The sequence below is a fragment of the Phascolarctos cinereus genome, unplaced genomic scaffold (assembly GCF_003287225.1).
Source record: "Phascolarctos cinereus isolate Bilbo 61053 unplaced genomic scaffold, phaCin_HiC Scaffold_8;HRSCAF=390, whole genome shotgun sequence".
Taxonomy (NCBI): domain Eukaryota; kingdom Metazoa; phylum Chordata; class Mammalia; order Diprotodontia; family Phascolarctidae; genus Phascolarctos; species Phascolarctos cinereus.
The window spans coordinates 40,966,374-40,986,917 of NW_027556291.1; the positions used below are offsets into that span (position 1 = coordinate 40,966,374).

At 46.3% G+C, this 20,544-nt stretch overlaps 1 protein-coding gene and 1 long non-coding RNA gene across 3 annotated transcripts; one reads left to right on the top strand and one right to left on the bottom strand.

Annotated features, from left to right (window-relative positions):
* Positions 1-1,052: 1,052 nt before the first annotated feature.
* Positions 1,053-18,312, bottom strand: LOC144455047 (uncharacterized). Its single transcript, XR_013483698.1, has 3 exons — positions 18,104-18,312; positions 16,794-17,025; positions 1,053-4,500 (listed from the first exon to the last, which is right to left on the bottom strand). It is a non-coding gene; the product is annotated as an uncharacterized LOC144455047 (long non-coding RNA).
* On the top strand, positions 17,482-19,907 carry LOC144455046 (uncharacterized). Of its 2 annotated transcripts, none has more exons than XM_078148001.1 (2): positions 17,482-18,160; positions 18,986-19,907. In XM_078148001.1, the coding sequence occupies exon 2, from the start codon at positions 19,230-19,232 to the stop codon at positions 19,704-19,706; it is 477 nt and encodes a 158-aa protein (XP_078004127.1). In that variant the 5' UTR covers positions 17,482-18,160; positions 18,986-19,229; the 3' UTR covers positions 19,707-19,907. The 2 variants fall into 2 exon arrangements, with proteins under 2 accessions (XP_078004127.1, XP_078004126.1); XM_078148000.1 differs by lacking the exon at positions 17,482-18,160 and adding an exon at positions 18,603-18,719.
* Positions 19,908-20,544: the final 637 nt, after the last annotated feature.

Sequence of the window (20,544 nt, forward strand, 5' to 3'; positions counted from 1 at the left end):
TCTCTCTCTCTCTCTCTCTCTCTCTCTCTCTCTCTATATATATATATATATATATATATATATATATATATATATATATATATATATATATATATACGTATATATAAATATATATATATATATACGTATATATAAGTATATATACGTATATATATGTATATATATGTATATTTATCTCTGTGTTTCTCCGTGTCTCTATCTCTGTCATTTAGCAGAGAGATCTGTCTGTATCTACCTCTGTCTCTCTTTGTGTTTGCGTGACTATGTCTCACCTTCTGTCTCTCAGCAAAGAAATACCTAGACTATTTATCTGTTTTTTCTGTCTCTTTCTCTCTAAGTGTGTTTTTGTATTTCTGTCTCTACATGCCTTTCACCACAGAAACATATAGATTATTTCTGTCTGTATCTGCGTCTTTGTGTCTGTATCTCTGTCTCTCTCTGTGTGTCTCTTTCTCTGTGTGTGTTTTTGTATTTCTGTCTCTCTACCTGTCTCTCAGCATACAAAAACCTACATCATTTCTTTTCCCGTATCTGTCTCTGTGTGTCTCTCTCTCTTCTGTGTGTATGTGTTTTTATATTTGTGTTTCTATTATTTATGCCTCCCTGTCTATCTATTTCTGGCTCTCTGTCACTGTCGCTCTGTATAAGTCTCTCTCTCTCTGTCTCTCTGTGTATCTCTACCTCAGTCTCTCAGCATAGAAATACCTGGACAATTTATTTCTCTGTTGTTCTTTTTTGTGTCTCTGTCTGTCTCTGTGTGTGTGTGTGTGTGTGTGTGTGTGTGTGTGTGTGTACCTCTGTCTCTCAGCAAATAAACACCTGGATCATTTAATTCTGTCTCTTTTTGTCTCTCTCTGTGTGAATGTGTGTGTGTGTGTGTGTGTGTGTGTGTGTGTGTGTGTGCGCGCGTCTTTACTTCTCTCTCTCAGCAAAGAACACGGATTACTTCTCTAACTCTCGGCCTTTGTGTCTCTGTTTGTCTCTATGTCTCTCTGTGTGTATGAGTCTCTACCTCTGTCTCTCAGCACAGAAACACCTGGTCTCTTTATCTGTTTTACTCTCTCTCTCTCTCTCTCTCTCTCTCTCTCTCTCTCTCTCTCTCTCTCTCTCTGTCTCTCTCTCTCTCTCTCGTTTCTGTTTGTGTATTTCTGTGTCTCTCCCTATCTCTCAGCACAGAAACACCTAGATTTATCTCTATCTCTCTGTATGTGTCTGCCTCTTTCTTTGTCTCTGTGTCTCCACCTTTGTCTCTCAGCACAGAAACACCTAGACTATTTCTGTCTCTGCGTCTCTCTCTTCCTCTCTTGTGTGTTTATTTCTCTGTCTCTCCCTCTCAGTACAGAAACACCTACATTTATCTTTGTATCTGTGTGTGTGTGTGTGTGTATGTGTGTGTGTGTCTACCTCTGTCTCCTAGCAAAGAAACACCTGGACACTCTATCTCTGTTTTACTCTTTCTCTCTGTATCTCTTTGTCTCTCTCTCATTCACTCTGTCTCTCTCTTTTGCACGTTTGTGTATTTCTCTGTGTCTCTACCTGTCTCTCAGCACAGAAACACCTAAACCATCTCTGTCTTACTCTTTCTGTCTCTCTCCTCTCTTTGTCTCTCTGTCTCTCCTTCTATCTCCATCTCTCTCTCTCTCTCTCTCTCTCTCTCTCTCTCTCTCTCTCTCTCTCTCTCTCTCTCTCTCTCTCCATCTCTGTCTCTCCTTTCTACGGGTTTGTGTATTTCCCTGTGTCTCTATCAGCACAGAAACGCTTAAATTATTTGTCTCTTTCTTTTTCTGTCTCTCTCGCTCTCTGAGATTCACTTTATGCATGTGTTTTTCTGTGTCTCTGTGTACCTACCTCGGTATCTCAACACTGAAACATCTGGACTCTTTATCTCTTTCTCTCTGTCTCTATCTCCCTTCGTTTCTCTCTCTGTGTCCCTTTCTCTTTGTCTCTCCCTTTCTATCTCTGTGTGTGTCTGCGTCTCCACCTCTATCTTTCGGCAAAGAAATGCCTGGAATATTTATCTCTCTCTGTTTTTCTCTGTCTCTATCTCCTCTCTCTGTTTCTCTTTCTCTTTTGTGTATGTGTGTGTATTTGTGTTTCTCTAAGCGTCTCTCAGCATAGAAACACGTACATTATTTCTCTCTCTGTATCGGTGCCTCTCTCTCTGAGTCTGTTTCTCTTTGTCTGTCTCTCTGTGTATATGTGTGTGTCTCTACTTCTCTCAAGAAACAAACACCTGAACTCTTTATCTCTCTCTGTCTCTGTCTCTCCTTCTCTCTCAGTCTCTCTTTCTCTTTCTGTCTCCCTCTGTGTCTGTCTCTTTTGTGTGTGTTTGTGTATTTCTGTGTCTCTATCGTCTCTCAGTACAGAAACATATAGATTATTTATCTTCCTATCTGTCTCTGTCTGTCTCTCTGCCGCTCTTTGTGTATGTGTGTTTGTCTCTACCTCTCTTAGGGAAAAAATACCTTTACTATTTATATCTGTCTCCTCTCTCTCTCTCTTATCACTCTGTGTCTATCTCTGGCTATCTATCTCTCCTTCTCTCTTTCTCTATCTCTCCCTGTCTTTGTCACAGGATCCAAGCTCCAACCCCGGCTCAGTCAAACCTGTCCTTTCCTCTCCACATCTCAATTTCCTCTTCTCTGAATCAGTTAGGGAGCAGCGTGGAGAGAAACTTGTAATTTAGTTCTCTTCAGGGAAAGGAGTATGGACACACATCTGCTCCACTGTGAAACTCACTCCATTCTGGTCACACATAGGAGTTGTACTGACCCACCAGTGCCTATGATGCAAGTAAGCCAAAACAGGGTTCTGAGAAACAGCCAAACCGTCGCCCCCTCCCCCCTCCTGTTAAGCTCCATTCTGGGAGAAACTCTTCTCCTCCTAACAGGGTTAAAAACTGGGCCAATCAGCCCTAAGCCCCAGCTAAAAGGACCTTGAAGAGTCAGCTTTTGCTCTGTTCCCCTCCCTGGCTCCTCACTCCATGCATCCTTTATAAACCCTGTGTACTGTTCCTTCAGGGGATGTTGGCAAACTCAACAAACCCGACTTGGTCCACTCTCTTTCTCAGCCAGTCTGTTATTCCTGGCACCCACAGGGACACCAGAGTGGTTCCCAGGACTCCTGAAGGAGAGCTTCCACTGAATTAATTTTGGGGGCTTCTGGCGAGAGGTGGGGGAGAAAAGCATGGAACCAGTTTGGTGTCAGAGACTTTGATTTCATGCACCTTCTTCACAGAAGGAGGGATTCATTGAATAGTTTCCATTCTCTAGACGTCAAAGGCAGCTGATGGTGAGGTGGACACAGCCCTGGGCCTGGAGTCAGGATCACCTAAGTTTAAATCCAGCCTCACACAGTGACCAGCCGTGTGTCCCTGGACCAGCCACTTACCCTCTGGCTGCCTCAGTTTCCCAACTCTAAAATGGGGATAATAATATCACCTAACCTGGAAGGTTATGATGAGGATGAAGGGACATAATACTGTAAAGAACGCCCTTAGCAGAGCCCACGGCAAACAGCAGGTGAATATAGATGCTCATTCCCTTTCCTTCCTTTCCCACCATCCATCCTGGGAATTTGGGGTAACAGGAAGGAAAATGAACGACAAGCCTGCTACACCAGACACGCTGAAGAGCTGGGAGCTACCACTGGAGGCTTGTTCAAAGGAAGAATGTTCCAAATCTTCGGCCCATCCCAAAGAGGAAGGGGCTGGGAGGAAAAGCCGCCTCAGTAGCTCAGAGATTTGGCAGCAGAATTCACACCCACGTAGCGGTTAGACTTATAACCTCTGAGATTAGATCCACACCCGAGATACTTCCACACTGACTGGATCTCTGACCTGACGCTACCAGGGATTGGTAAGAGACAGCTTCAGGAGCAACAGAAGAAACCCTCAGGTCCCTATCACAGAATGCAAAGACTTCCTAGAGGAAAACCAAGGAGCATGGGGAGCCCCTCTCTTGGACACAGGAGGCAAGCACTTTTCTCTCTCTAATAATCTAATAATCAATAGATGCTCCAAACTCTGCACACTAGAAAATGAAGATGGTCCTTTTGATTGCAGACTCAGTTACCAGGGGACATGTCCTTGCCCAGGAACAGCAGGGGCCGGTCACTGTCCACCATGACCTCCTTGTACTAATCCTTGTGACGATGGTCCAAAAGACTCCACTCCTCCTGGGTGAAGTCCACAGCCATGTCCTTGAATGTCATTGTCTCCTAAATCACCAAAAGTCACAGGATGTGGAGCTGAAAGACAGTGCAGAATTAAATAGTCTGATCCTCATCGATTTACGGGAGGAAACTTGAAGTCCAGAAAAGGGAAGTGCCCAAAGGTCAGAGTCACCTCTTGAAACCAGAGTCAGTAAGAGCCGCATGGAATTTTCTGAAGAGCATTTTGTATCATCATTTGGAATAAAGCTGAGAAATGTCTCATTGTGGGACGTATCTCCCTGTGGGATCAGGAAGAAAGTGTGTGTTCTGTCTGTGAGGCAGGTGCATCTGTGGACAAGACAGAGAGAGAGAGAGGGTGTTGTGAAATTTCTTATCACAAGTGATGGAAGTAACTCTAAAGAAAAGTCTGGCAGGCACACGGAATTCTGGGGGGAGAAAACATTTAATATAATCACCACAAAGAGAACAAGGTTAAAGAAAACATCTAGCTAGCTTCCTGAGTGGCTGAAATAAAGTCTTATCTAGGTGAAAATATGAAGATTCTAGAAAGATATTCATCAGAACCTGGACTGCCCTGACTGGTATGAGATGGTTCCCAGCCCACTGAAGAAGCCTTATCTGTTATTACATTAGGGGTTTGAGGTCACTGTGGGAGTGTGTCATACCCAAAAGAGCTCATGCCTTTGCTTTGTGATTGTTTTCATTTGTCTTCAGCACATGGTTCTTAATTACATAATTAATTATTTAGTAACAAGAGTGACTATGATGGGGAAGGGCGGGCTAGGTAGTGTAGTGAATAGAGCTCTGGGCTTGGAATCAGGGACACTCATCTTTATCAGTTCAAATATGGCCTCAACTCACTTAACTGTTTTGCCTCAGTTTCCTCATCTGTAAAATGAACCGAAGAAGGAAATAGCAAACTACTGCAGTATCTTTGCCAAGAAAAGCTCTCATGGGTTTACTAAGTGTTGGACATGACTGAAATGACTGAACAACAACAATGATGGGGAAAGGAGGGTTCTTTTATCGCCTAAAAAAGCAATATTTCATTAACTGGGGTTTTGTTTCAGCTAATCCATCAGGAAAATGTAGCCAGTTTCCTTATGAGAAATAAATGATCTAAACACAACTCTAGAATGAGTTACGGGGCCCACGGATGGGCCATAATAGGAGACGCTGCCCAGATTTCATTTTGTTCCATTTTAGTCATTAAGGATAGGATTCACATTATCAGAGACCGTGATGTTTGGGAACAATACTCCATCCTATGCATCCTGTGCTGATTCATTTTTCATTATTGTGATTTCTTCTTTAAAATATCTCATTTAGGTTCTCTGTGTAATCCATACTTCACCTTTCACTTTCTTTATTTTATTATTTTACTTCAGAACAATTGAGGAATGTATTGTTCTTTTATACTTCTTGAGATTCCCCAGAATTTCTAAATCTTTTCTTTTCTCTCAGGTTGTCTTGAGTTACTCAGTTTTCACTCAAGAGTCAGACACGATTGAAGTCACTGAACAACTTCTTAAAACATTCTACAAGCCTATAATCTGTACTCTGGTTTAACCTGTCATCCGCTCCCACTGCTATGCCCTACCCAAAGCCCAATATCATCACTGCTACCAATGTAACAAGAGTTTGTTTCTTTGTTTTTTCAGGAAAAAATTATTTTCTATGCCACTGAGCTTCAGACAACAAGCCACCCGAATTGTGTCCAAGGAAGGAGTTACCTAGCTCCCAAAAGACAAATCACCGGATGGTGGGTTTTCCTTTGCCCCTCCATCCCTCCCTCTTTAGAGGCCTGTAACTTTCTAACAGCCACCATCTTCCTGGTCCCTCAGTCAAGTACCGTGGCTTTCATCTTTCACTCCTCAGTCTATCAGCCCCACTCCTCATATCAAGTCTGTCACTGAGCCCTGCCAGGTACCCTTTCACTGTCTCTGGAATACGACCCCACCTCAGTGCAGCAGCCCTGATGAACAAGATGGTGGTGGAGAGGAGAGATTGGGAGGAGTACTTACTACCTCACTCCTGGACCATGGCAAGAGCTGCTGGGGAAGGAGTGTGCCTGCTTCCGCTCTCTGCCCACCCCAGTCTATCTCCCATCAGCTGCCAAACTGGCAGAAAGGGGAGGGGTCTGACCCCATGACACTCTCACTGCACAAATTACACTCGCTTCTTATTTCCCTCCAGAATCAAAAATAAAGTCTTCTGGGCATTCGCAGCCCTTCTTCACCTGGTCCCTATCCAACCTTCCCAGTCTTCCTACAGCTTATCTCCACATACTCTGGAGTCCAGTGGCACTGCCCTTTCTCTGAGTTCCTCACACAAAAAACCGTCCTGACTCGGGCTGTCTCCATGCCTGCCATGTCTACCTTCTGGCTTTCTTCAAGTCTCAGATGAAATTTCACCTTCAAGAAGAAGCCTCTCTACTAGCTGTGTGACCCTGGGAAGTCACTTAACCCTGACTACCTTGGGACCAAAAAAAGGAGAGAAAAAGCCTTTCCCAATCATCCTCAATTCTAATGCCATCCCTCTGATCGTGCCCTATTTGTCCCATAGATAATGTATTTCGACATGGTTGTCTTCTCCCTTACTCGACTGGGGGCTTCTTGACAGCAGGGACTGTCTTTTGCTTTCTTTTCAATCCCCAATGATTAGCTCCTGTAGGTTCTCAATCAAACCCTATGGACTGGCTCTAGACTTGCCAGCAGGGACTGTTGATTCATCCTAAAGTAGTCAGGGAAGGGGCTTGACATGCTAACTGTCCCAAAGTTTCCACGCCTCCTTCCTCCCTTTTGAAAAATGTGGCCTTTTTGACTTTCTTATTGGACCATGGAAACATTACTTGAAATGTGCATTACAACTGGTTTCAAAAGAAAAAGTGATCTCTACCAAAGTTAGTGACAACTGCTTTCCCCACTTGAAATTTTTTAAGCAATTCCAATTAAACAGTAAGACACACTTGCTCATCATCAAAGAATCCAATAATAGAAAAAATTAACTGTCAAAACCTTACAAAACCAGCACTTCACCATTCTAAATAGTCTTGCATTCTTCATTCCAACCTTTTAGTAAATTTGACAGCCCCACAAACGCACGCAAATACCAAATTATCCACAACTATTTTGAAATGAAAGGCTCCTCATTTACTTTGTCAATTAACTCAAATATAAACGTTCAAAGATCACTTAATATTACTTTTGTCATTGACTGCATAAGCTCAAAAAACCTATCTAAACTCCAAACACTTATGTACTTAGACTTCATTCTTATATTCCTTTTCCTCAAAAGCATCTTATATTCAACCACACATATATACATTTTATGTGTGTGTGTATGTGTGTGTGTGTTCACATACATCATTATGCCATTTATGAAACAAGGATCTAAGACACCTCTAAAAAATACAAGCTACATCAAAAAACAAAATTTTATAATGCATGCTCAAGTATTTCTTAAATCACTGTACCAGTACCAAACATTTAAAACAACATAAAGTGTAACTGCAATTCTAAAAAGACATACAATAAATAAATACTCAAGTGTCTAATTTAGCTACCAGCTCCTCAGATACTCATTCCTCATCCCTCAACCTTATTGGCACCACCTCCTCTGACAACACTATTCAATCCTTTCACAATTTGGTAACCCCATCACATACTTCTAACTACTCTCTACAGAACAAACTTCTTAAAAAATTAAACGCCTACAACATTTAGCAAATTTTGTTGCCATCTTATCATATAACCTAACAAGCTACCAATTTCTCCTCAGTCACTATAAATCAACTCAAATAAATTCCCATACATTTCTGCAATCAAACCATTTATTCAGTCCCCAACCAAGTGCCATGGAATAAGATTGCAAATCTATGACATTATAAAAAATTCATTCATACCTCCAAATTATTCTTATGACAAAAAGAATTTTTTTCATTCAAATGTTTTTCACCACATACCATCTTTCTGCATGACTTTTATACATCTAAGCCCTTTCTAATTCTTTGTGATGTAAATAACATTTAATCTTTTATAACCACTTAAATTCCTACTTTCATTAAAAATTTATCTCAAATCATAGTTACGAAAAGTGCTTCTTTATCTGGGTTTATTCTAATTATCTACATGAGAATATTAAACATTCAGGTCACAGATTCTAAGTTTTCTACCAATTCTTGTCACATAAGGAATTTTTCCTAAACAATTTATATCTACGTCCAAATGAATACAACACTCTTTATGCCCTTTGATCCAACAACACCACTGATAGGTCTATATCCCAAAACATTCAAACAAATGGAAAAGAACCTATTTGTACAATTTTTTTTTTTGTGCTGGCTAAGAATTGGAAATCAAAAGGATGCCCATCAATTGGGGAATGGCTAAACAAGTTGTGATATATGGTTGTGTTGGAATATTACTGTGCCATAAGAAATGATAAACAAGAGGAATTGAGAAAAACTGGGAGATACTTACATGAATTGATGCATAGGGAAGTTAACAGAACAAGGAGAATGTTGTACACAGTAATAGTGACGTTGTATAATGAAGAACTGTGACTGAATTAGCTCTTCTGAGCAACACAATGACCAGAGACAGTCCCAAAAGACTAATGATGAAGCGCACATCTCTACAGGAAAAACCAAAATTCTTTGAATACAGACTGGATCGTGCTATTTTTCACTTCTTCTTTCATTTTTTTTGGTTCTTCTTCTCATACAAAATGACTAAAATAGAAATGTTTTTACATAATTGCACATGTATAACTTAAATCGAATTACTATATCAGGAAGTACAAAAGAAAGAAAGAACACAATTTAGAATGCAGAACTTTACAAGTTTCTTTTTTGGCCATCTTGGCAGGGGAGAGGGGAGGGAGAAGGAGAAAATTTAAAAGTCAAAATCTTATGGAAGTGAATATTGAAAACTAAAATTAATTTTAAACATTTTGAAACATTATATACATTCTGTTTTTAGATCTAGGCTATTATTGCTCTTTGTCATAATTATTACATTGTTTTATAACTGTTGTTTTCCATGTACCACCTGGCATTCTTATGTGTAAACATGATGAAAAGTGTAAAATTCAATATTTCATCTGAATATTTTTAAAAAAGAGTCCAGGGGAAAGAGGGCCCATGCTGAGCCCTCACATGGCCAACAGGTCATTCAAAGCTGCTGGATGAATGGAAATTCTCTTTTCCTGAAGTCTCCAGGAGGGTCCACTGTGAAGTAGCTCCTGGCTGGGCTTCAGGGGTTAGAGTTTTGTGTGGTTCTGAAGCTGCCTTTTCTCAGTCTGTCTAATTCTCGGCTCCCAATTCTAGCGACAAAATTAAATGACTCCCCACTAAAGCCATGAGGAAGATGGGGAGGGAAAAGACACTGTGCCATGGATAATAAATAGATTTTTCTCCTTTTTTTTGCTTTTTTGGTGAGGCAATAGGGTCACACATCTAGTAAGTGTTAAGTGTCTGAGTCTGGCTTTGAACTCAGGTCCCCCTGACACCAAGGCCAGAGCTCTACTCCCTGTGCCACCTAGCTGCCCCTAGATTTTATCCATTAGAAAACAATCCTCCTTCTTTTCTTTACTCTCACTCCCACCCTCATTGAAAAAGAAAGGAAAGGGGCAGCTAGGTGACGCAGTGGACAGAGCACCAGTCCTGGAGTCAGGAGGACCTGAGGTCAAATGTGACCTGAGACACAACACTCACTAGCTGTGTGACCCTGGGCAAGTCACTTAACTCTATTGCCTAGCTAAAAAAAAAAATGGAAAGGAAAAATCAAGGCCTTGTTTTCTACCTGTATAATCACGTAAAGCCCACTTCCACGCTGGCCACCTCCAAAAGGTTCATTCTGCACCAGCCCTTCGCCTCGATCAGAAGGGGAGGCAGGGGCATGTTTGATGAGTCCTCTGGAATCGTGGCAGGTCACTGCGGGGACCAGAACTCCCAAGTCTTTCAAAGTCACCTTTGCACCACTGTCTCCACACAGCCTGTTATCCTGGTGCTGTTCCCTTTGCTACCTATGCATCAGTTCATGCACATCTTCCCATACTCTAAAACCACCCCTTCATCACTTCGGCCCAACAGTCCTCCATCACATTTCGGGGACTGGTGTTTAACTTAAAGCCAGTCTCTGCACCCTCCTGGGGGAGTGTCTGGCCTGAGTTTGGGTTCTCCTGGCTCCTACTGCTGATCTCTTGGGGATACTGAATGCTGCCTTGCCCCTTGTCTCAAGGTCAGCTCAGCCTGGGCACCTGTACTCTTTCAGTGCCACTAAAGCGGTCTGTTCTGTGGCAAAGTGATGAGGCTTCCTTGCCCATACGGGACTATGTTTGCAGGCTCCCAATCAGGTTTCAGCTTCTTAGCAACGATAAATCCACTGAACTTGGCCACTGTCAGCCACTGGGGAGTTCTACATCTGAGTCTGTGATTCCTGCCCTGGTGATTCCTGTGCAGGCTTCAGGCTGGGCCAGGAGCTGGCACTGAGCCCCTGCTCTCATCCTGGGATCTGGATTCTGAACCTGCCCGTCTCTAGGCTTCCACCTCCAGCCTCCAACTGCTCCTTAATCCCAATGGCTGCGGCTGCCTCCAGGCCCAGGGCCTCATCTGTTCAATCCAGGACTTAGTACCAGACATCCAACATGTCAGTTAGCACCTGGTCCAAGTCCTTCAGGCTCACAGCCTAGGCTCTACCCTTCGCTCCTCACTATCTCTCTCTCCCACATCCCATCTGTTCTCCAGCTCTGCTGATTTCACCTTTGCAACATCTCTCAAATAGGATCACTTCTCCCCCACCTAATGCTCTTCCCCATCCTGGTCCACGCCCTCACCACGCCACACCCAGGCTATTGCCATAGCCTGCTGGTGCATCTACCTGCCTCAAGCTTCTCCCCACTCCCATCGGTCCTCTCTTCAGTCACTGAAGTACTTTTTCCTAAAGGGAGGGTCTGACCATGTCACCACCCTGACCCTCCACACGATCAACACCAGCACAAAATACAAACATACAAATATTAAAGTCAGTCAAAGCCCTTTATGACTTAGTCCCTATCTACACGTACTCTTCCATCCAGTGACCCTGGCCTCCTGGCTGCTCCTTAAAGAAGACCCTCCATCTTCCAGCTCCACACATTTTCCCTGGCCACCCCCATTCCTGTCATGCCGTTCCTCCTCGTCTCGGCCTCCTGCGTTCCCTGCTGTTTTTGGTGTTCAGTCATGTCCAACTCCTGGTGACTTTGAGGTTTTCTTGGCAAAGATACTAGAATACTTAGCCATTCCATTTCCTTCTCCAGCTCATTTTACACATGAGGAAACTGTGGCAGAGTTAAGGGACTTGCCCAAGTGTCTGAAACCAGATTTGAACTCAGGTTTTGGGACTCCAGGCCCAGCACTCTATCCACTGCTCTACTGCCTTCCCAGGCTTTAAGTGCATACCCCAGGCCCTTCTACAAGAATCCTTTCCCAACCCCTCCCAATTCTACTGTTTTCTTCCTTTTAATTACTTCCTATTTTGCATACACATTGTTGTGTTTGTCTTCCCTTGGGACTAGGAGGTCCTTGGGGCCATGAATTCTCTCTTGCCTCTTTTTGTTTCCCCAGCACTTGGCAAATTAATAACGTTTCTTGATTGGTTATCTTTATGCAAGATTTCATTGAGGAGCTTTTCATCTTTCTGACCTGGGAAGATCACTGGGCCAGGACTCAGGGAGGCTGCTCTGGGGGATGACCTTAGTTCACATCGGGCCTTCCACAAGCACAGCTGTGTGACCCTGGGCAAATGCCTTCACATCTGCCTCAGTTTTCTCAATTTAGGTAAACTGAGTATAAGTCCCTGGGGGTGGCAGAGCCAAGATGGCAGACACACAGGGAAGCAACACAGTGAACTGCCCTCCACAAACACCTAACAGATCTGGACAATGCATCACACCAAGTCTGCATGGGGAAAACCAGAAAAACCTGTGACTCGTGGGTCCAGGCTGGCAAAGGGGGAAAAGGAGAGGTCTGTGGACCCTGGAACCACTCTGGTGAGGAAGACACTGCAGAAGGAGCATTCCTGCCATCAGACCCTGTGTCACAGGGCAGGAAGACTCAGACCTGCGCCAGGGAACTGCAGCAGGAAGGCTGCCCCCCTCCATAGGCCCAGCTTTCACAACAGGGTCAAGGGAATCTGTGCCAAGCAGTGGAATCTCTGTGCCCAGAGGCCCTGGGGAATGAAGCAAGGAAGCCAAGAAGCCTGCAGAAGCCTGCAGAAGCCTGCAGAAGCAGGGGTGTGGCTCAGGCCCGGGAGGCAAAGCAGGGTCTGCCTTCCAATGTCCAGCCCAGCCTGCAGTGGAGTAACAAGGGCAGCAATCCCAAAATAAAGAGGGACTTACAATTCTGCCCCTCTGAGCTGGCCAGCAGAGCCTGGTATCTGGCCAACAGGGCCAGAGTCTGGCAGCAGTCTGCTTTTGCATAGGCTCTAACCCAGGTTTGGGAGCTCAGAGCAGGAGGGCAACAAGCTGATCTTGCCCTGGATTAGACCACCCTGGGAATCCTGAGAGCTCATAGGCCTCTATCCTGCCCCTGAGATCCTGGAATAAGACAACACTCAGCCCCCCAAGAAAGCAGCTACAAGAGGGCCCAGACGTTGCCTGCAGGCTCCGCACAGGAAGTAGGCTGAAAAAGTGAGCCAAGGGAAAAAAACCCCCACCACAATGAATGGTCATGGTGGCAGAGGAACAGGCCATACAAAGACAGAAGCGTGACTCATATCGTCAAGCACCAGAAAAACACAGTTTGGGCACAAACTCACCCAGAGTTTCTGGGAGTGTGGAAGCAAGAGTGAAACATGTTTATAAATGGAATGAGAGTGCTTGAAGGGAAAAGAAACAGAAAGGAAATGAGTGGTGTGGAAGTAAGAATCAAGGAGGAAACAGCTTGGCACAAGGGGCACAAAACCTTGGCCGAGCAGCAAACTCCCTAAAACCCTGAATAGACCAAATGGAAGCCACAAGGCAGCAATAAATATGAAAACAAATTCTAGAGGCTTGGGGAAAAAGAAAACCCTAAAGAAAATGCAAGGTATCTCATAGTAAAAAAAAAAACTCACATAGAAAAGAGAATAAGGCAAAGGTTAAATATCCTTGGACTATCTGAATACCATAAAAAAAGGAACCTGGACATAAGATTTCAAGAAATCTTAAAACTGCCCAGATGTCTTACAACTGGAGCTCCAGGTCACAATAAACCACAGACCACTTTCTGAAAGAAATCTCTCAATGAAAACTCCCAGGAACATCGGAGCCAAAACACAGAGCTTCCAGGGAAATGAGAAAAATTCGGCAAGTAGCCAGAAAGAAACAATTCAAGTGCCAATGAGCCACAGTTAGAATCACACACAATTTGGCAGCAACCATAATCAAAGAGCACAGACCTTAGAATAGGATTTGACCGAAGGCAAAGGACATGGTCTTACAGCCAAGAGGAATTCACCCAACAAAACCAAGCATAAGGCTATAGGGGGAAAACGACCCTTAAGGAAAGGACATCCAAGCATTCTTGACCAAAACACCATAACTGCAGAGAGCTTCTGATGTTCAAACACAAGTGAAGAGAAACACAAGAAAAGTAAAGAAGGAGGAACTAGCCTAAGGGACTAAAAAAAATAAACGATAAACTACTTATATTCAAATATGGGGAGAGATTTGTGTCCCCTCTGATCTCTCAGGGCTCATACAGTGAATCGAATTAGAAAAGACCTGGGAAGGTTTCTATGATGTCTTGATCTTAAGGAAAAGATGGAAAGAGAGGAAGAGGGATACACTAAGGCGGCTTCATGGAAAGGAGGGTTAGGAAATATTATCTCACATGAGGAAGCACAAGTAGACATCAATACCAACAAGGAGGAGGGAGTGGGTGGGAGCCTCGGAAGCCTGACCCTTCGTCATCTAGTCAGAGGAAGGAAGAGTGCACACAACACAGAGCTGGGTATAAAAATACATCTTACTCACTAGTGAAAAGGAGGGAAAGGACAGAAAGGGGAGGGGGAATTAGAAGGAGGCTAGATTGTGGGAAGGATTCAGCCTAAGCAAAACAAACCCAAAGGCTGCATAAGAATATTTACAGTTCTTTTGGAGGTGGCAAAGAAAGGTAATCTGAGGGACTGCCCAAAAATAGGAGAATGGGTGAACAAGAAAGGTCCATAAATGTAAGCCAATACTGCTGCATTGAACCTGAATTAGCACAGTGACCAACCAAGATTCCAGAGGGCCAAGACTGGTGACACACGCTGCCCGCCACCTAGAGCGGAAGGACTCGGGTATAAAATGAGAAATATTTTTAGGATGTAGGTACTGTGGATTTTTTTTCAGATTGACTACAAATTGTATTGTGTGTAATGGGTTTTGTTCTTCTTGTGTTTTCAGTGTGGGGGAGGGAGCAGGAGGATGAGAAGGTGGATCTGGGCTGATACAAATATGTGTGCATACACACACTGGAACTCTGATCAATCAATTCCTGACCACTCATCATGATGTGTTGCCAACCTCTTGACAGAGAGGTGAGTGCGCACTGACACAATTTTCTTTAGACATAACCAGTGAGAAATTTTCTTTAGCATGACCACATACATTCTTGTAATAGGGGTTAGTTAGTTTTCTTGCTTTCTCAATGGGAGAAGGGGTGAGTAATAGAAAGGAAAGGTAGACAAGACTGATTTCTGCTATACCAAAAATTTGTATTTAAAAAATGAAGTAAACCCTCCCCCCCCCCAGGTATTCCTAACTACATAAACAAGATGAGGAAGATACCTGCCATCCAGGGTTGATTGTGAGGATCAAATGAGATATTGGTAAGGTGTTTAACTCAGTGCCCGGCACTTAGCAGGCAGCTGATGATAAATGCTGGTTTTCTTCCTTCAGCCAGTCTTCAAATTAGACTGACCATTCACCTGATGGCTGTCAAAGGTAACACCCTCCCCATGTGTGAAAGGGCCACTATCTCTTGGACTTCTGTCCTTCTCCTGTCACATTGTTAGACCAGTTTGTTTGTTTTATTTTTTCCCTCAAAGGTGACAAATCCAAGGACCTGACTTACAGAGTGGGCAAAACAACCATATGCCTCACTTCAGGCAGTATGTGAGGGTCTCTCAAGAAAATTGGTGTGGGAGCCTGGCAACCTGAAGGCACAAAAATGTGCCCATGTGAAATCAGGGTACTTCAGATATGGCAGATTTCCCCAAATGTCACACTGCCACACCTTGCTCTGCTGACCCGATGAGCTCCGGCATGGAGATGAGGGGAGCCTCGTCTACTCAAGCTAAAGACCTCTCGTATCCCTACTGAATGTCCTTTTCATGCTATACATAAGGACAGCTCCTTTTACTTACTGAAAGACCTAGGAGTGTCTGATTTTTGCTTAACATCGACAGTGAGTATTGACTTGAGAAAGTTCCATCCATTACTTCCTTCCCAGGTCAATCTAGAACCTGCTCCAGCCTAGAGCAGAGTCAAGATTTCTAAGAAACTGTCTGAGGTACCCTGACACACTAACTTCATTCTGTCCATCCTTTCTGTTGCTCTCACGGTCTCTGCCAGTGCATGAGACACTCTGCACAGAGTAGACCAAATTATCCCACCCGGAAGACCATCTATATACTAACCTCTGTATGTGGTGAAGCTAGTCCTCCTGCCCAGGAACAACAGAGACAAGGATGACAATCCCAGGAGCCTCTTTTAATGAAGTAGTGAAGTTTTGTTTATGTTTTTTTTTGTGAGGCAATCTCGGTGAAGTGACATGCCTAGGGTCACACACCTAGTGAGTATCACGTATCTGAGACAGCATTTGAACTCACGTCCCCTTGATTCCAAGGCCTGTGCTCTATCCACTGCACCACCCAGCTGCCCCAGGAGCCTCTTTTAAAGGCACAGAAGCCATCTGTCATTCAATCACTGTGCCAGGGCACGTCTTAGAAACCCAGGAGCAGCAGGATGGCCCCAGAGCTCTCTGTACAAGAAATCTTGGGCTTGTATATCTAGGGCCTTTCTAAATGCTTGTTGACTCAACCTAAGAACTGGTAAAGGAGAGGGGTTCAGAAGGACCTGGGAAGGCTTGTGTGAGCTGAGGCAGGATGTTATGAGCAGCACCAGGAGCACAATTTCTGCTCTGAGGACCACACTGCAGAGGACAAGAGCTGGGGGAGACTTCAGGGCTGACAAGAGTCAGGGTGAAGGGGTTTCCTGGATGACAGCTTGGCCACAAAAACCAGAGAGGAGGTAGAGAAGCTGTGTGTAGGGGTAGGGGACTAGGCAGGCACAAAGATGATCCCTAGGTAACAGAGACTAACGAATGAAGTGGACATCCTTATGAGTCAGGTGTAATAAGGGAGACTTAAAAACAAACAAGGGAGGGCAGCAGTTGGGGCTGGGGCAAGTTAGTGTGTGAGATGCCAAAGTGTCAACAAATCAGTTTAAACAGAAGCACAGAGCAGGGCAGTGTGGTTACTAGTGTGTTTCATTTCATGCCTAGTTTTGTAAAGAAACAGTCCATAAGGAAGATGTTTTCAGCTTCATAGACCATCCCCTGTGTCTATGGAAATGACCCCCACTACTGAGGTTGGGCAAGTCTGTGGACGCACCTGGGGGAGGGGGCTGCGGCTCCCAGGGGTGGTTCCCTCTGGCTCTGGGCTCTCTGCTTGTGCTGGGCCTTAGTCCTCTGCAGGCTAAGCTGGGCAGGGAGAAGGATCCCAGGGTGGCAGGGATCTTTCTCTTCTGTTCTTAGGCAGGAGCTGGCCTATACGGGTTTACAGAGAGTGAAGCCCCACAGGAGTTACAAAGGCAAAGTCTGCCTCTCAGGGGAGAGACTCTCACCTACAGAGGGGAAAGAGGACGTCGTTAGGGTCCAGTATGGAAATAAACATGGTTCCATTCTCTTACTCCTCTTCTGCCCCCTCCACTCTCCCATCCTCATCAGAAGCAGAAAGCGCTTTGGAATCCCACGTGGGATGAGATCATTCAGAGTCTCCATGACCACTGAGTCAGAGCTATCTCTCCAAATGGTCCTCTGCCCTCCCTCCATTCCCTCTCCCTAGCTCACACACACAGAATCTGGACTGCAGACTGACTGCCTGATCTTGGAAGGAGGGTAGCTAGGGAAGGCTGGGTAGGAGGAGGGCTCTGGGAGGTGGTTGCCAATAATGATCGGGGGAAGCCTGAGGCTCAGAGGCACAATCCTTTCTGGAATGCTGCTGCCTGGCAGGGGACTGGGGGCTCTGAAAGAAGTGGGGCAGGGAAGCAGGAGCTTTAGTGCCTGGGTCTAAGGTGGGTGCTAGGAGCAGGCAAGCAGGCACGACTTCTGGATCATTAGAGGAGTGTGTTCAAAGTGCATCTTTTCGTAGCCCCCCTGGTCAGCCCTTCCCCTCCTAGTCAGGATGGTTTAGCAGGAAAGATTGGGAAGAGGAACCTGGCAGACATGACCAAACTGTTCCAAAGACTAAAAGAGCACACCGTATCACAAATTAACCCGCATATCCCAGCCTAACGCAGGCACTGCTTCTCTGGGTTTCCACAGCCCTTGGAGACCTGGCCCGTTCCAGAGCCGCAGGACATGCAAAAGGGCTCATCACTTCGGGATGTCCATGAACTAGCCCCACTGGGGTACAGAAAGGAGCCGGTCTCCCCCCCCCCAGCACTCTTTATATACAAAAAACCTTTTAGAAAGGGACCTCAAACTGGCCCCTTCCCGTCCCGTCCCCCCGCGATCCAAGTGCCTCGGTGCCCCAGGGGAGGGGGAGGAAGCTCTCTGCCCTTGCCCCTCCCCTACTCCGCCCTCTCCAACCCCATCCCTCTCCCCTTCCCCACTTTTCTCAGCTTGTCCTCGGGCCTTATTAAAGTGCGAAGTTGTCCCCATTCCCCTTCCCCCAATCCCATCATTTCATAAATGAAATACCCATTCACTTAGCGTTATGAGCAGGAGGGTCCAGAGGAAGCAGCTTCGGTGGCTGAGGTAAGCGGGTCACATTCCTGGGAACTGTAATCAAGAAGTGTAGTCCGCTCGATCCTCTGTTTCTATTTCCCAGAGGCCTCCGCACTGCGGGCTATCTGGGGGCTACGGGCCACCTCTCTTCCCATTCCCCAGCCTGAGTCCCGCCCCAGTCCCTAGCCCCTCCCTATCCCCCTGCCCCTCCCTGTGTCTGGCCTTCCCCTCCCAGCCTCTCCCAGACTGGAAGCAAGAAGGAAATGTTGGTCACAGGGGTGACGGGGGTGATGTGTCTAAGAGACTTGTGTCCCAAGCTCCAAACTGCTTTTCGGTCATAAATTATTGTGGATGGAAAAACCATCTTCTCTCGCCCTTCCCCCCCGACGGAAAATAAAGACGTGGGCGTGGCCAGGCGGGGGGAGGGGGGAAGGGGAGGGGCCACCGGGAAAGGGGGAGGGGGGACGGAGGAGGTGTGTGCAAACTCTTCTTTTTGTGTGTGATGAGTCGCCCGAGTAGGGGCTCCCTCCTGGGAGGATCACTGGGATCCAACGATTCTTCCCCACCCCCACTGGTGTCCCTGAGGCAGGTAGGTAGTCCAATGGGTCCAGCGCAGGGCCTGGAGTCTGCATGACCTGCGTTCAAGTGCAGCCCCAGATACTTATTAGATTGTGTCCCAGGGCAAGTTACTTAACTTCCATTTGCCTCAGTTTGCTCCTCTGTGAAATGGGGGTAATGGGCTGTTGTAGACAGTGACATGGTGTTTGTAGAGCACCTGGCACAGTGCTGGCACACAGTAGGCACTCAGTCATGGCTTATTTTCCTTTCCCCTTCATCCTTTCCCCTCCATCCCAGGTGATCGGCCGGGTGCCAGAGCCAAGATGCTGTACAGGCTGGGGTGGTGATGGGCAGCTGTGGCGTGGGCAAGACTGCGATGATCCCCCGCTTTCTCCAGAACCGCTTCGCGGCGGAGTAGGAGCCCACGGATCCCGCCACAGAGGTGTATCACGGCGTGGCGGTGGTGGACGGGGAGCCCTGTGAGCTGACCACCCTGGACACGTCCGCAGGTGAGGAGTACCGCCAGCACCGGGAGCAGTTTATGCGCTGGGGAGAGGGCTTCCTGTGCATCTACGCCGTCGACTTCATCAAGACCTTTGTGGATATGAGCCTCTTCTACCAGCAGCTGTGCAGGGTCAAGGGCAGCGACAAGGTGGCGCTGGTGCTGGTGGCCAACAAGATCGACGAGGCCCACTGGCTGATAGACTCAGACATGGGCGAAGAAGCGGCAAGAGGTTCGAGGCGCCCTGCGTGCAGGCCTCGGCCAAGAGCCGCCAGGTCGCACAACAGGCCTTCCACGAGCTGGTGCGGGAGATCCGCTGCATGCCCGCCGAGGCGGCATTCAACGGTGCCGACTCCCGGCAGCGTGCCATCCTGTGAGCAGGTAGACCTTCTCCCCTGGCCCTGCCCCGCCCCTCCCCCCGCCCCAGGACACCGCTCCCTCCCTGGCCTCCAGCCTGGGGCCTTCTATCTGCCCGCCACAAGCCTCTGGGTGGGACTCAGAAGCCTTTCTCCCTAGGAGCCTTCCTTTGTCCATCTTGGGCACCTCTGTGCCATTTCAGGAGCGGTGGTCGAAAAGGCCCGGGGCGATGTTTCGCTGTTTTCAGGGAAGGGTTCTGAAGCTGCCTGCTTGGGGGGACGGGGAGATTCAAAGTTGGTTGTTTTTCGTGTTCTGGGATTTGTTACAAATAAAGGTTGTTCCAAGGTTGTTTCTGAGTGTGTGTTGCTGGTGTATTTCAGGTGCCGCGGTGTTCTTGGGGTAGGAGTAACTTGGTGTAGCTTGGGAGTTGGGAAGGCTTGGGGATTTAGGGAGGGGCCCTGGGGGCCTTCCTCATCAGTGTGTTGAGGGGGGGTGTTCTAAGTGGCCTTTCAAGACCCATCCAGCCCTAGGTCTGATTCCGAGGCTAGATTGAAATCCTCTGAACCCCGGATCCCAGAACTTCAGTTTCCTCGTCTGTAAAATGGGAGTAATGGCACCTGACGCATCCAGTTTTGCGGAGGTTAAGTCAGATGATACACATGCAAAGTCCTTTGGAGATTTGGAAGCCTAGTAACAATTGAAGGGCTAATCCCTTAGCAAGTTAGTAAAGAATCAGTGCTCCGCCCATGTGGCACTGTGCTGGGCACTTCACATCATCATCCTGTTTGATCCTCACAACAACCTGAGGAACTCAGTGTTACTCGTATCCCCATTTTAGGGATGAAGAAATAGAGGAAGGCAGAGGTGACACAGCTAAAGGGTGTGTCTTGCCAAGGGTGACACAGCTAGTAAGGGTCTGAGACAGGATTTCAGCTCAGGTCCTTCTGACTTAAGGGGCCAGTGTGGTCTCCACTTTTTCTTTTCCCTCTTTCTTCCT